Raw genomic sequence first — 14,452 nt, 5'->3', positions numbered from 1 at the left:
GGCATTCTGTAAGATGGTGTACTCAGTACCCTACTGTTCTGCCCTGGTTTATTAATCATTGCTGCTGCCATTATCACTGGGCAGGCTTCCAGGAGTGGGCAGTGCCCAGGCTGCCTTCCCACACCTGCGGCAGCCCATGGGTGAGTCCCCAGAAGTTACTGTTTAATCAGGAGATGACAGTTGGGGGTGGGTAGGGACCAGGTCTCAGCACTGGCCATGGACAGGCACATGCCACAAGGGCCTGTGGATCGGCCAAATGGAACCAACTTGGCGCTGTTTCCGTAACCTCTCCTCCAAACCCACCCTGTTTGTATGCGCTGAAAAGCGCAAAAGCCGTGGCCCTATAGCCCTGGCTTGGCTCTTCCTGCCCCATAGTACAGTCATAGGGCTACTTACCAGTTTTCGGAGGGCTCCCTCATCCAGCCCAGCTAAGGCTTCATCTGCCATCTTGCTGGCCCGTAGCTCCTTAAGTGTGTCAGCTCTCGGTGGCACTCAGGGAATTCTGCAAGAGGCAGACATTAGTTAGATTGCTGGAGCTTGTGGAAATCCCAGTCCCTTGGGTTTTATGCCTGTTTCCCTCTCTAGTCCCTGAGCATTTGTTTCTGTTCTGTACTAACTACCCTGCCATGTGGCTCCTGGCTAGAAACTGTCCTCTGCCCCGGGGTGGTTTGCTGAAAAACTCACTAACCAAGAATAGGTGTTCCTGTTTCAGCCTTACCAGCTTGGCTGCCAGTCTGCCCTGTGGTCTAAGTTGGCATCCTGACCAAGCCCCAAACAAGGAGGGCATGGACCTGGACTGAGAAAGGAATCAGCAAGGCCCACCCAAGCTGTTTACCACCAGGGGGTGCAAGCCGTTCCCCAGCTTCCTGTCACACCCACTCGTCTCCAGGGCTACCCAGCCTACCCCTCTACCTGCCCTCCACAAACTGGGCTTCTGGCTGTGGGCTGAGGCCAAGTCCATCTTTCTGCTCCTGTCACTAATTCGTTCAGGTGTGGAAGCTGCTTGTGTCTTTTGGATTCTCAGAGCCAGACTTCTGTGCATCTCCTCCCCGTGACGCCGACTGGCCTGGCTCTCCTGAGCCAGGTGTCCAGTTCAGCTCACACACTCAGAACTCACCTAAAGTTTGCTTCCCCGGGGGGAAATGCCTTGGGAACTGACCCACCCAACCTCTGGACTGGGCAAAAGGAGAGGGAGAGGGCCAAACGGTCATCACAGGGGGGTCAGTAAAACTCAGACTTAAAGGGCAGGAAGGATCTAATACAAATCGTGGTTATTTCTGTCTTCTGAAGTCCCCTCCCAAAAATGCCGCCAAGACTCCAGGATGTTTGTTTCTTGTCCAATCGCTATCCATCAAAACAGATCCCTAAATCTGGTGACAGTCTTTTTAGCCCGACTCTCTCCTTCCCGGAGCCCCGGAGTCTCTGGAATTTGAGACTCCACGGCCTAGCACACCTAGATACTTAGTTAATATGATGACTGAAATGGCCTCAAGACCCCCACCTCCATTGATTCATCCCGAAATCATCCCTTCTCTCCACAACAGTCACTTAGTGTGAGTCACCCCATCCGGTGAATGGGTCTGGGGGAACCCTAATGTACACTAATTAGAGTTTGAAGAACCCCGTCTGTTAAAGTCACTGCTTCAGCGTGCCAGCCATTCTAGGGTCTTTGCCTCCTGATCTAGCTATTCTGTCTGGGGTAACTCCCCCTCCCCGGTGTCATTTAATGGTCACCCATCTTAGATATTGTGGACATGCTGTGCTTCCTCATGTTGGACAAGGCTGTTCCTAGTCCTAGTATCTGCTCAGAAATTTCTGTCACTGCTTGCCACTGCTTGCCCATGGCTTCATGCTACACAGTTTGAGGTCCTGGAGATTGTTAAAGCCCTGTGGGTGAGGGGTCGGGATCTGGGAAAGCTTCCTCAAGGTATCAGTTCCCCACAGATTAGTGTCTCTGGGGACCGTGGAGCCCTTTCGAGGTCCATAGCTGCCTTCACCAAGGTCTCAGAACCTTAATCCTGTGGTTTGAAGCTCCCAGAATTTGGTTGGGGCTCCCGGACCCGAGAGTTCCAGAATTCCTGTCCTGACACCTAGGTTTCACCACCCCACCCCCCGACTCATCTTGGCTCTGAAGGTCGCCCCAAGATCCTCACACCCACCTCTCAGTCCGGCACGCCCTTTCCGTGCGGGTTCGTGTTTGCTTGGGACCGGCAGATGCAGAGGAGACGGGCGGGCGGGCGGGACGCACCACAGCCCGGGATCCCAGCCGGTTCAGCAACGTCCCCTGGACTCTGCCGCAGACGCTTGTCCCGCGGCGCCAGCCAGCTGGCTGGCCCCGCCCCGACAAGCCGTCCCAGCCAATTCTCAGTTGGGTCCCGCCCCTTCTTGGGTCCTATTGGGGAAATTCAATTTTTGGGTTCCACCCCCACTAAACTCCCGCCCCTCACCGTCCAGGGATTTTGGGTATTGTAGTTTTGAGGATTGCTGCCGCGGTGTCTTTGACCTCCTCGAGTGGGCTTCGGCAGGACGCGGGCTATAAATCGAAGTCCAGGAGAGTGCCACAGGCCGGGCAAATAGCTTGAGATGGGGTAAGCCCTGAGAGGTCTAGACAACCCCTCCCCGCCCTCCTCTTTGTTCTTGAGACTACATCCTTTCTCCGGACTCCACCCACTACTGGCTTGGGAACTCAGGCTTGCTCCGCCAACGCTCACAGAGCGCTTTCGGGACACCTGGTCTTTGCTGTCGCAGGGTAAGTACTGGGTGACCAGCTGCATCTTGACCCTGTATCGAGTCGCCAAGGACCCTCTGAGATGGAATAGGATCAATCATACCGGTAGTACGTCTTCCCCTGTCCATAAAACATGCTCTCCCAAACATTTTAAAGTCTGCCTCTGGGAGCTTCATAGTCCTAAACAGGGTCGATGAACTTCACAATCCTTAGCAAATGGGGTGGGGGAGAGCAGAAGCCCCAAAGAACCAATATTCCCAAGATCAAATAAGAGCTCAGACCCAGTAGAGAAAACCACCTCCAGCGTCCAGCCCTGGAGTCTGTGGAGCCGCCCTACCGGTCTTGGTGAAGACAAAAGTGGGTGGGGCCTAAACTGGGATGGAGCCTGGCCAGATGGAGTCTGAAATCCTGCTTGATAAGTAAAAACTGTAAGTCAAATAAAAACTATAAGGACGCCAATTTATTTATTTTGTGTGTTTCGTGTACCAGATTATAATATCCATAACAACAAATGAGATTTGAATTGTCCCATACATTATACAGATGAGGATAAAAGCCTGTAGGTAATGGAGCGGCAGTTCATACCTCCTAGCCTTGATTCTAATCTGTGCTTCTGACCTCTGTGACGTGGAACTGTGGGAGCTGAGGTAGGGTCCTGTTGTCTACGGAGAGCTCCAGGTCAGATTTCACCAAGACACACCTAAAGAGAGGCCCTGTGTCCATTCCGAGCGTCTTTTCTATGTGCCGTTCATTTCCTCCCACACCTCAAGAGGGAAATGAGACCTGAGACCAAGAGAAAGAAGCCGCTTGCGAGTCAAGCAGAAGTACCCAGCGTGGAGACTGTCGTTCCAAGCCCTCTCTACCTGAGCTGGATACCGGCTTACTCTCCAGAATGAGGTCGAAGGCTCTGCAAGGCCAGATGGGGAGCACTGCAAACCTTGCGTCCCTGGGGACAGACCTTTCCTCCGGACACACCTAAGTCTCGGGATCTGTTTGAGTGGAAGCCGATGGCTCCAGTGAGCTGCCTGCTGGGTGCTAACACCCTGGATGCCTGTTTAGAGCTTATGCTCCCTCGCTCTGACCTAGGCATGGCAAGCCCTGGCCTACCTCCAGTTGACCTACCCCACCTCTTCTTCCTTCTTACAAGGGATGGGCGCCACGCAACGGGGTGACTGGTGGTGGTGATGGTGATCTGGGCATCAGAGGGTAACCCAGGGCAGGTGGCCGGGAACATTATAACTACGAGCAGGGAAGAGTATACACCCTGTGAGAGTGCCCAGCAGGTGCTGTATACCAGATCACCAAGATAACCACTACGCCTGCTTCTACAAGGAGCAAGTCAACCTGCCGGGAGGCAAAGGCACCATCATGGCAGAATGTTGCCCACTGCCAAAGCACCTCTCCTAACCTTGTTGTTTCAAATATGGAAGAAATCTTGGAGGGCTTCTTAGAGGTGGTGGTATACTAAATATTACTGAAGATGAGTACAAAGAAGACTCATCCGATAGAAGGACATTTTCCAAAGTCTGGGAGGCGTGTGAGTGAGAAAAGGAGGTGAAGGGGCTGTGGGTAGGAAATACGGGTAGTGTTGCCAGTGAAGAGCCCTGGGCACCAGAGGAGGAGGAGGAATGAATTTTGAAGGCACCCCAGAGGCCTGAATTTCTATCTGCTCAGTTTATAAAAAGGCAGTGCTGACTGACTGGCTCTCAGTCCTTCAAAGGGCTATAACAGGAAGGCTCTGGATTCCTCCCCATCCAGTCCTGTCCTGGCAGAGTTAGGGCGGAGTGGCTGGAACAGCTCACGGGCCAAGGGTAATATTTTTCTCCAAAGCCCAAGTCCAAAAATGATGATTTTTACCAAGCTGGCAGCATTGGTTCCCTGACTCACTCTGGGTTCCTCCCCACCCCCCCCCACTCCCTCACCCCCACCACACCTGGGGCCAAGCAAGAGGCAAGAAAAGTTATGTTTTCTGGTCCCAGTTCTGCCTTGTGCAAGGCTTTAGGCTTCTCAGAGCCTTCTTTGTTTCTTTCTCTGCATGATGGAGGTGTTTTCCGGTGAGCTTCTTAAGCACCCTGCCTCATCTGTGCAGCATAAGATGACAGACCAGTCAGCAAGATCTTAACCTTAGGCTATGCCTGTATGTGCCTAGAAGTGGCTGTAAGGCTAGCTGAGGCCTGAGCCTTGGAGTGTGAGGTGGTCTCAGAGGCTGTTGAGCGACAGAAAGAGTTGGGGAGCAAGGGCTGGGTTGGTGACTGACGACACAGTGAGAAGAAAAAGTATCTAGAGCCCAAAGGCTGCTGAGAGCAAAGCTTGGATTGGCGTCGTCCGAGAGGCTGGAGGAGAGGCAGCTCACAGACAGCCAGAGCAGAAGTCAGCGCGGGGAAGCAGTCAGGCAAATAAGGCTGGACCAAGGTTCCGAAAGAGAACCAGTCAGGCAAATAAGGCTGGACCAAGGTTCCGAAAGAGAACTGGTTCTTGCCAGGGCTGGCTGGGCCCTTCCTCTCAGGGGCAGAGCTGGAGGCCTCCAAGGTCACATCCAGGAGCTTGAGGAGCAGCCTTGCTGACCTGCTTCTCCAACCGGTTTGGCAAGGTCATCACAAGTCTAGCTGTTGTGTCTCTGGGCAACTGCGCTTGACAAACAGCAGTCCTAGGAGGAGGGGAGGGGCTGTGAGACCCCTGGGCGGAGTGGACATCAGAAGAACAGCCCCAAAGACAAAGGGGAGGGCTTCATGTGGGTCAATCTGGACCTCTCATGACTTCTAAGGGATTCCTGGTGCTGGGAGAAGGAGGGCTCATTGAGGGTACATATGTTTTGAACCCTGGTCTGCAATATCATGTGACAGCTCTATCATAAGGGCCCTTGAAGCTTGAGTCTGGTGAGATGTCACCCTTATAGAGATGAGGTGGTCCCAGTGAGGCTAAGCTCTCTGACACCCACAACTCAAACTCAGACCCTTATTCCTAATCACAAATCCGCTGCCCTGTGGGAGGTAGGCCCGTGTGATAGTTTAGTTCCCCCCACCCCAGACAAGGTTTCCCTGTGTAACAGCCCTAGCTGAGCTGTCCTGGAACTTACTCTGCAGACCAGGCTGGCCTTGAACTCACAGAGATCCGCCTGCCTCCGCCTCCTGAGTTCTGGGATTAAAGGTGAGCATCACCACCGCCTGGCACTTTGCCAGATTCTTAAAACAAATTCTCTTACTGCTTATGAGCGCAGGATCTGGGTCTCGCCACCCCAAAGTTCTAGATGTGCCCTTTATGATACAGGTGGGTAACCTGAGTCCCAGACAGGGCCAGGAGCAGAAGTTAATCACACAGCAAGTCAAGAGCAGAGCCACTGTGGACCCAGCCTCCTAAATCCCTTCTTTCTTTTTCTGGGTCTGATCCACCCAAGCAAGCATGAAATAACATCAGTCCTGGCACATACTGAGCGTCGGCTATGTGCACTTCAGTTGTTTAAGGCTGAGCACGGCTCTGTCAAGTAGGTGTTGGGATACGTCCATTTTACAGAACAAAAACGAGGGCGGTTTAGAGACAAGGAGATCCTTATCCAGGTTGGTATAGCATGATGGTGGAGGGCTGGCATTTGAAGGCAGAGGTGTGCACCTTTCTTCTTCAGGAGACCCATGAACCCTTAAGGGATGCATGGAGAGCCATTGATGGGAAGGCAGATGGCTCTCTCGCAGGCTCCAGAGGCGAGCAGTATGGACTCCAAGCTTCTGTGCAGGTCTGGCCAGCCTTCTGGGGACTGGTAGGAAAGCGCTAAAGACTGCAGAAGGCCTCTGAACCTTCCCAGAGGAGGCAGCTGTGGTGGGAGGCAGTGCTTAGCTCCAACCTCAGAGCCAAGTGTAGACGTGGCTGCTGGACCAGCTGCAGGCAGGGTGGGGCCCAAACCCACATCCAACCTCCCCGCCGTGATCCCAGCCCAGTCCCTGCCTGCTCCTCTTACTCCCCATCTGGATTGGAGATGAGGACTTTGGGCCTAATAATAGCCAAATAGCAGACAAAGCAGTGCCTGGAGCTATAGCCAGTGAGGGGAGGGGGGCTTGGGGCCCCATCATCTCCTGCTGGCCTTGAATAGCCTTCAGAACCTCAGAAATATAGAAAGTGCTTATGGGAGAAAAAAAATCAAACCGCAGCCTACAGTAACTCATTTATCCCTTATGACCACCCAATGGGATAAAGCTATTATGAGCCCTTTTGATGGACAGAGCAACTGAGAGCCACACAGTTAAGCAGCTTGCCCCTGATGACCACTAAATTTGGCAACCAGCAGTTTCTTAGTCCCCCTAAGCAGCTGTGTGCTGTGTCCCTCTGGGCCCAATGCTAAGAAGTTGCAAGGGTATCGCCCACAGCCATACTAAGCAATTTCCAGTCAAGTCCCACAGCCTTAGAGATAGGCCATAAGTTGTAACAGAGAGAAGAGTGATGTGCCCAAAGTTAAACAGCCATGGTGGTGGGAGTTGGGGCCCAAGCCCAGGATGCTTCAGCCGTCTACACCTTAGCTTCAGGAATAAGACAAGACTGTAGTGAGGTCCTTGCCTCTTGCTGTGTGACCATGACACATGGCTTGAGTCTGCCTTCCTCCTCTGTGGACTGGAGGTGCTGTTCATTTTACCCTCTATTTTATCCTTCCTCTTCTGCTTCTTCTCATCCATTGAAAGAGCTCCAAAGGCCTGAGGTCATGGTCACTGATAGGACCATCCTCTTTCCAGCTCCAGGTTAAGTCTGGTTCAGGAGTATAAGACTGCTGGTTCTGTGAGGCAGAGGCAGGGAGGGGAGACAGTTTCATTTATATTCCATCACGGCCCTCTTGATCCAGTCTTGCTGGCTGTGCTGTGTGATCTGCCACATTCTCATGAAGCCCTCATTCTGACTTAAGAACCTAGGGGCCAGTACTTTTTTTTTCTTATTTTTAAATTAATTTGTATACATACTGGTGTTGTGCCTGCATGTTTGTCTGTGCACCATGTGCATGCAGTGACCCAGGAGGCCAGAAGAGGGCGTCAGATCTCCTGGAACCAGAGTTACAGATGGTTGTGAGCCATGTGGGTGCTGGGAATAGAACCCAGGTCCTCCGCAAGAACAAGTGCTCTAAACCCCTGAGCTTTTCCCTTAGACCTAGAGGTCAGTATTTTAAACAGCATTAGGGTCAAATCCTTCTCCGTGAATCAGAAGTCAGCCATCATATGACTCATCAGATAGTGTCTCCCAGCCTTTGTAGTTGATTGACTTCTCTGTGTAGCCATTCAACTTGTCCATGTGTGCCCAGGACATCTTGGTGCATTTATGATACACCAAGCCATGGACAAGCTCTGAAACAGGTGGACTCAGGACTCAGAACACATAGTCATGGGAGGTGGCTGCGGCAATGACACCTGGGTTTCGTGCCTATTTATTCATTCATTTATTTATTTATTTAATGTTTTTGAGACAGCGATTCACTGTGCAACCCTGGCTGTCCAGGAACTCATTACCTGTCAACCAGGCTGGCCTCAAATTCAGAGATTTGTCTGCTTCTGCCTCCTATTACTGAGATTAGAGGTGTAAGCTACCACTGCCTGGCTTCTTGTCAATTTTATCAAATAGAGTTATGAGGCTCAGAAGGTTATGCTAACATCTGGAGGCTAAAAGGAACTTTGTTGTCAGACAGTGATGGCACATTCCTTTAATTCTCTGTGAGTTTGAGTCCAGCCTAGTTTACAGAGCAAGTTCCATCCAGGACAGCCAGGGCAACACAGAGAAACTCTGTCATAAAAAACCAAAAAATAAAAAAGGTATTTTGTTGAAGTCAAGTATGGAGGCTTCTGCGTGCAGTCTCAGTATTTGGGAGGCCAAGGCAGGAGGACTGTAAACAGAGACTGCTCATTCGTTTCCAGACTGGCCAGACCTGAATGATCACACAGAAACTATATTAATCACAACACTGCTTAGCCAATAGCTTAGGCATATTTCTAGCTAGCTCTTACATCTTAAATTAACCCATTTCTATTAATCTGTATATCACCATGAGGCTGTGGCCTACTGGTAAATTCTGGCATCTGTCTCCTTTGACAGCTATATGGCCTCTCTTTGACTCCACCTACTCTCTATAATATAAACTCTTTCTTATAATTCTGCTAATTCTGCTCTGCCATAGGCCAAAGCAGCTTGATTCATTAACCAATAAAATCAACACATATATAGAAGGACATCCCACATTATCTCTCCTTTTCTGTCTAATTAAAAAGTAAGGTTTTAATTTTAACACAGTAAAATTACATATAACAGGCATCAAACAAGAACTACACTTACAATATTTAGTCTATTGTATCTGGAAGGTTTCATATCTAATTTATCTTTTATCATAACTAAGAAAAACTATAACTATCTTTCTTCAACTCTTCAAAGGTCCCAGAAGGATACAATAATGCTTAAGTCAACAGGAAGTGCATTGTAAGTAACTTCCAAAGTTCTAAAACTAGCAGAAACATTTTGCTGCCTGGACAGTCACCCAAAGTTCTTCTGTAATGTTGGGGCATCCATCTTCAGCCTACAGGCCCATAATATCCAGCAAATTTTTCCATGAAGCAGGAAATTTGAAGATCTGTTCTACCTTGTAATGGCAAAGACCATCAGTTGCTTTCTTCTGTGTCCTGTAGAATGTCTGGCCGTTTTTTGTTGTTGTTGTTGTTGTTGTTTTTTTGTGAAGCAGGAACCCTGAAGGGCCCTCCCATCTTTTGGACAGTTCAGCAGTCATTTTCTCTGTGGGCCCTGCCTGTCCAGTTCATACAGCAGACCATCAAGCAGTCCAGGCAAGAGCAGTTTCTTGCCCAGATGTCTAACCTTGTCATTGAAGGCAAAGTCCATAATGAGTTTCTTCAGTGCCCATCAACCTTTCTGAAGTAATTGGTGCTTCCAGAAGCAGACACGTCTCACTGTTGAGAAAAGTCTAAGTTCTTAAAACCTTTTAAATGCCATATTCTATATGTCTTTGAAGTGTTGAAGATTATCTAACAGAAATATTTCTATGTATATCTAGAAAACCTAACTAACATGATTATAATTTTGACTATTATAAATGATTATCTATTAACCCATAATTTTAAATTATACATTACGTTTTAAAATGAGTGTATAAATATAATACCTTAAATAAGAATAAAAATGTACATATAATAAAATTGACCTTAAATTTCTATCAATAAATCAAAGTCCATACCAATGTAAAATATTCATTTCTATCTCATGTCTCCCCCTCCCTTTTTTAAGAAAAAAAGAAGATTGACCATGATCATTAATCAGTTATAACTAAACATTTTAAAATGAAAATAAGCATTTATAAATAATTGTTTTGGGAATCTGGGCATAGTTTTCTCCAAACTATTTGCTACGGTTTATTGGGAAAACTATTTTTAGGGTTCACAGAGACCTTTCGTGGGGGTCTTGTTCAATCAAACCACATTAGCCTGGAATGAATTCACAGATTCTTATCTTCTGTGGAGACAAAAGCAGAACCTCTTTTCCAAAGCAATATATCCTTAGACTCAAATTTTAAAGTCAAGATAACTTAAAATATATATGTTGGTTTAGCTTAGCAGCCTGAACAATGATTTGTCTTTCTGTACTTAGCTCATTCACAGTCAAAAAATTAAAAGAAAACACAATAGTACACATAATCTAGACTCTCTGTATATTTTCTACCTTTATGTGGCTTTTTAAAAACTGTTTTACCTTTAAATATTGAGTTATCTTTACTCCTTTAGTCTATGACTCTCTGTATTGACTTTCTTCTCTCTCATAAGCTCATGTACATTTATCCAACACTGTGACCCATTCAGAGGTCTTTTTTTTTTGTCTGAATCTGCCTTTATTGCATATCTGTAATCATTTTCTGACCAGGAGCACTTCTTTTTAATGCTAAGTAGGCATGGCTAGGACCAACTCCGCAGCCCTGCCTGTTTGCTCTGCCCAGCTCCAGGGAAGCAGCAGGTCTATGTTGCCACTAAGCGATTTGTAACACGCTGCTCACAGACCCCATTTCAGTGCTCCTAACAGGACCAGTATAAACTAGAAAGCCAGCTCTTAAAGGAGCCATGTGGTTTTTACTGCTAATGCTGAGTCAGGAAGCCTTCTCTTAAAGGAGTCGTGCCTCTGCTTGCTGCCAGCAGACAGAGCTCACCTGAGAAAATGCTGCTACCACAAAGCCCTGCTTAACTCTGTTCTTTTGTGTCTAGAATTTCTTCCCAAGCTCTCTCAGGTTTTATGTGGATGTAGTCAGCCCATGTTGGTGCCATTATGTAAAGAAAGATTGCCTGTTCATTTTCTGACCACCCAGACCCGAATAATAATAATGCAGAAACTGTATTAATCACAACACTGTTTGACCAATAGCTTAGGTGCATGTCTAGCTAGTTCTTACATCTTAAATTAACCCATTTCTATTAATCTGTGTATCACCATGAGGCTGTGGCCTTTTGGTAAGTTCCCGCATCTGTCTCCTTCAACAGTCACATGACATCTCTTTGACTCTGCCTATTCTATCTCTCCCAACCTGGCTATATTCTTCCCTGTCATAGGCCAAAGCAGCTTTATTCATTAACCAATGAAAGAAACACATATACATATCCCACGTCGGAGGATAGCCTAGGTCACAGAGTGAAACGGGCGGTGGTGGTGGCACACACCTTTAATCCCAGCACTCGGGAGGCAGAGGCAGGCTCTGTGAGTTCGAAGCCAGCTTGATCTACAGAGTGAGTTCCAGGACAGGCTTCAAAGCTATATAGAAACCCTGTCTCGAAAAACCAAAGCCAAAGCTAGAAAAAACAAAAAGCCATGGGTGAGGGCATTCCAGGAAGAGCCAGTATGTGTGTAAATGTCCTGACATAACGCAGGGACATAGGGGCTCTTTTGCAGTATCTTAGTCTTGCAAATGAAATAATTTAAAATGGACTCAGAAGGAAACTTGATAACAATTCTATTGGTGTTTGAGAAAGAAAGCAGGCAGGCAAGCTGGAGCCTCCATGGCTGCTGAAGGGGGGAAGCAAAAGGGCAGAAAAAAAAGGGAGCTTGCCATTTGAATTGTGAGCAGAGAGCAGCAGAGTGAGCAAAGCAAGATTTAGGCAGCTGCTTGAGCGAGAGTGAGCGTCAGGTGTTGAAGTGCAAGACGGGAAAGGGGGACGGGTTTACAGGGAGTGGGTTTCACATGAGACTCTGCAAGAGTTTGCATTGAGGGAGTTTGCAGCAAGTACAAACCTCACTAGGCAGTATAGTTTGTCTTCCAGGCTCCTCTTTTCTTTCTTCTTATCGTATCTCAGGTGTATCAAGAAAGGCTGGGCTTCAGGTTGTAAGACATGATTTTCTCCTTACCAGGTCTCCAGCCTTGTCTGGGCAATGGACTCTCCTACTGTCTGCATCAGATGGGTTTTTCAATCACTGACCCACCCATTTGGAAACTGGCTGCCACACTGTCTCAAAGGAAGCAGACACACTGGCAGTCATACTGGGAAACAAGCCCAGGGAAGCGGGCAGCTGCAGAGGGCCCCTTTTATTCCCGCTCTTCCTGCCAGGTACCTCTATCTCTAAGGAAAGAATAGCATTCTTCCTGTGCTGGCTAAAAATTTTTTTACACAAGCTAAACTCATCTGAGAGGAGGAAACCTCAATTGAGAGAATGCCTCCATAAGATCAGGCTGAAGGCAGGTATGTAGGACATTTTCTTAATTAGTGACTGATGCCAGCCCATTGTGGGTGGCAAATCTCTGGGCTGCTGGATTCTATTAGAAAGCAGGCTGAGCAAGTTATGGGGAGCAAGCCAGTAAGCAGCACCCCACCATGCCTCTACATCAGCTCCTGCCCCCAGGTCCCTGCCCTGTGTGAGTTTCTGTCCTGACTTCCTTCAGTTATGAACAGTGATATGGAAGTGTAAGGTGAATAAACCCTTTCCCCAACTTGCTTTTGGTCATGGTGTTTCATCACAGCAATAGAAACACTAATAAGACAGTACCTTTATTTTCTCTGAGTTCAAAGGGTGAGAGAGAAGTGGTGTGTGTGTATGAAAGGTGAGGGCATTGCGGGCTGGGCAGAAGAGTCCCGCAGGCAGGACTGCCTACAAAATGCAGAGAACTAAGCATCTGGGCCAGCGAGTTGACTCAACAGGCTTGCTGCCAAGTCTAAAGACTTGAGCTCTGATACTCAGAATCCTTGTGGTAGAAGGAGAACTTATTCCACAAATGGCCCCCTGAGACCTCCCCTACACCACACACACACGCAAACCAAATAAATATAATAAATAAAGGTAATAAGAGTTCCAAGATGGTGGAACAGAGAGCTCACTTGCATCGGGCCTGTGATCTGCACAGTCTTGAAGCCAGTCCTGCCTGGACAGAGGTAAGAAAAAACTTTTAGGCCAGGTGGTGGCGGCACATATCCAGCACTAGGTAGGCAGTTCTCTGAGTTTGAGGCCAGCCTGAACTACAGAGTGAGTTCTAGGACAGCCAGGGCTACACAGAGAGACCTGTCCCAACCAACAAACAAACAAAACAAAGAAAGAAGGAAGGCAGGAAGGATGGAAGGAAGGAAGGAAAGAAAGATTGGAAGGAAGGAAGGAAGGAAGGAAGGAAGGAAGGAAGGAAGGACGGACGGACGGACGGAAGGAAGGACGGACGGACGGAAGGAAGGAAGGAAGGACGGAAGGAAGGAAGGAAGATTGGAAGGAAGGAAGGAAGGAAGGAAGGAAGGAAGGAAGGAAGGAAGGACGGACGGACGGAAGGAAGGAAGGACGGAAAAGAAACCGCTGTGCAGGCTGTCAGGAGCCATGGAGAGTTTTTGATCTAGGTTCGTTTAGATCTGATTTGCATGAACCTTACTTGTCAGCACTAAGTCACGTGGAACGGTCTGTGCCTCTCCCCACAGGCGTCCTGCTTCATTTCTCTTTTGTTCTCATTTCTGTTCTAGAGCCTTCAGCTGTTCCTACTCTGTAGCAGACTCCGCCCAAATTCTCCGACCAGACAGACCCTCAAAGATCTTCAAAATCTTCATTCACAATGTAAATTGATGTCGGTACAGGCCACCGACTGAAGCCCAGAGAGATGATGAACTAACCCAAGAACAGCTAACGTACAGAATACACCCTGGTCATGGAATCCCTCTCTCCTGAGGTTGGCCCACCCAGCCCTGGAGGAAGAGGCATTTCACTGTGTGCAGGGTGTCTCCCACTGTGCCCTGAGTCATCCACAGTAGATCAATGTGTGCCTGTGGTGGTATGTTCTTCCTGGGGCACGGATCTGCCAGGGTAAGGTGTATCACAATATAGACTCACTGAATAGCCCCTGGCTCCTCCTCCCTCTGGCACCCACCGGCCCCAGAGTGGCACTGACGCCTTCACAAGTTATTTCACATACTAACCCCTATTTTTGCCTCCTCAGCCTAGGTCTAGAGTTCACACTGTGGCAATTCTTGTGGGAGAGGAGTGGGAGTTCTTCCTTAATTTCAGCCAGATAGTTGAATTTGGGATCCTGAAATAGCATGCCCTAGTTGTTGCCATGGGCCAGGAAGCACTCCCAAAGCAGATAAGCCATACCTCCTTTGTGGACATGGAGATTCATAATTGTCTGGAACTTCAGTTCAAATCCAGGGGGTTTGATGCCCTTGTCTGGCCTTGGTGGGTACCATGCATTCATGTGGTACTCATGCATGCAGGCAAACACTTATACACAAAAAATAAATAAAAATAAAAATAAAGGTC

The 14,452-nt window shown here is 48.3% G+C and overlaps 1 protein-coding gene and 1 long non-coding RNA gene across 8 annotated transcripts in view; one reads left to right on the top strand and one right to left on the bottom strand.

The window, feature by feature from the left end:
• Positions 1 to 2,288, bottom strand: part of Smtn (smoothelin) — a 23,004-nt gene extending 20,716 nt beyond the window's left edge. For all 7 annotated transcript variants that reach the window (XM_048449982.2, XM_048449976.2, XM_048449977.2 and 4 more), the window contains exons 1-2: positions 2,160 to 2,288; positions 397 to 502 (exon numbers count right to left, since the gene is read on the bottom strand). In XM_048449982.2, the coding sequence (XP_048305939.1) occupies positions 397 to 447 (51 nt within the window). In that variant the 5' untranslated portion in view covers positions 448 to 502; positions 2,160 to 2,288. The remainder of the gene's footprint in view (positions 1 to 396; positions 503 to 2,159) is intronic.
• LOC146893907 (uncharacterized) lies at positions 2,288 to 14,452 on the top strand. The gene is made up of 2 exons (XR_015738598.1): positions 2,288 to 2,749; positions 13,663 to 14,452. It is a non-coding gene; the product is annotated as an uncharacterized LOC146893907 (long non-coding RNA).

Source organism: Myodes glareolus, chromosome 8, assembly GCF_982192425.1.
Source record: "Myodes glareolus chromosome 8, mMyoGla1.1, whole genome shotgun sequence".
Taxonomy (NCBI): domain Eukaryota; kingdom Metazoa; phylum Chordata; class Mammalia; order Rodentia; family Cricetidae; genus Myodes; species Myodes glareolus.
The sequence above is the reverse complement of the archived record's forward strand: the minus strand, read 5'-3'. Positions and strand labels throughout refer to the sequence as shown.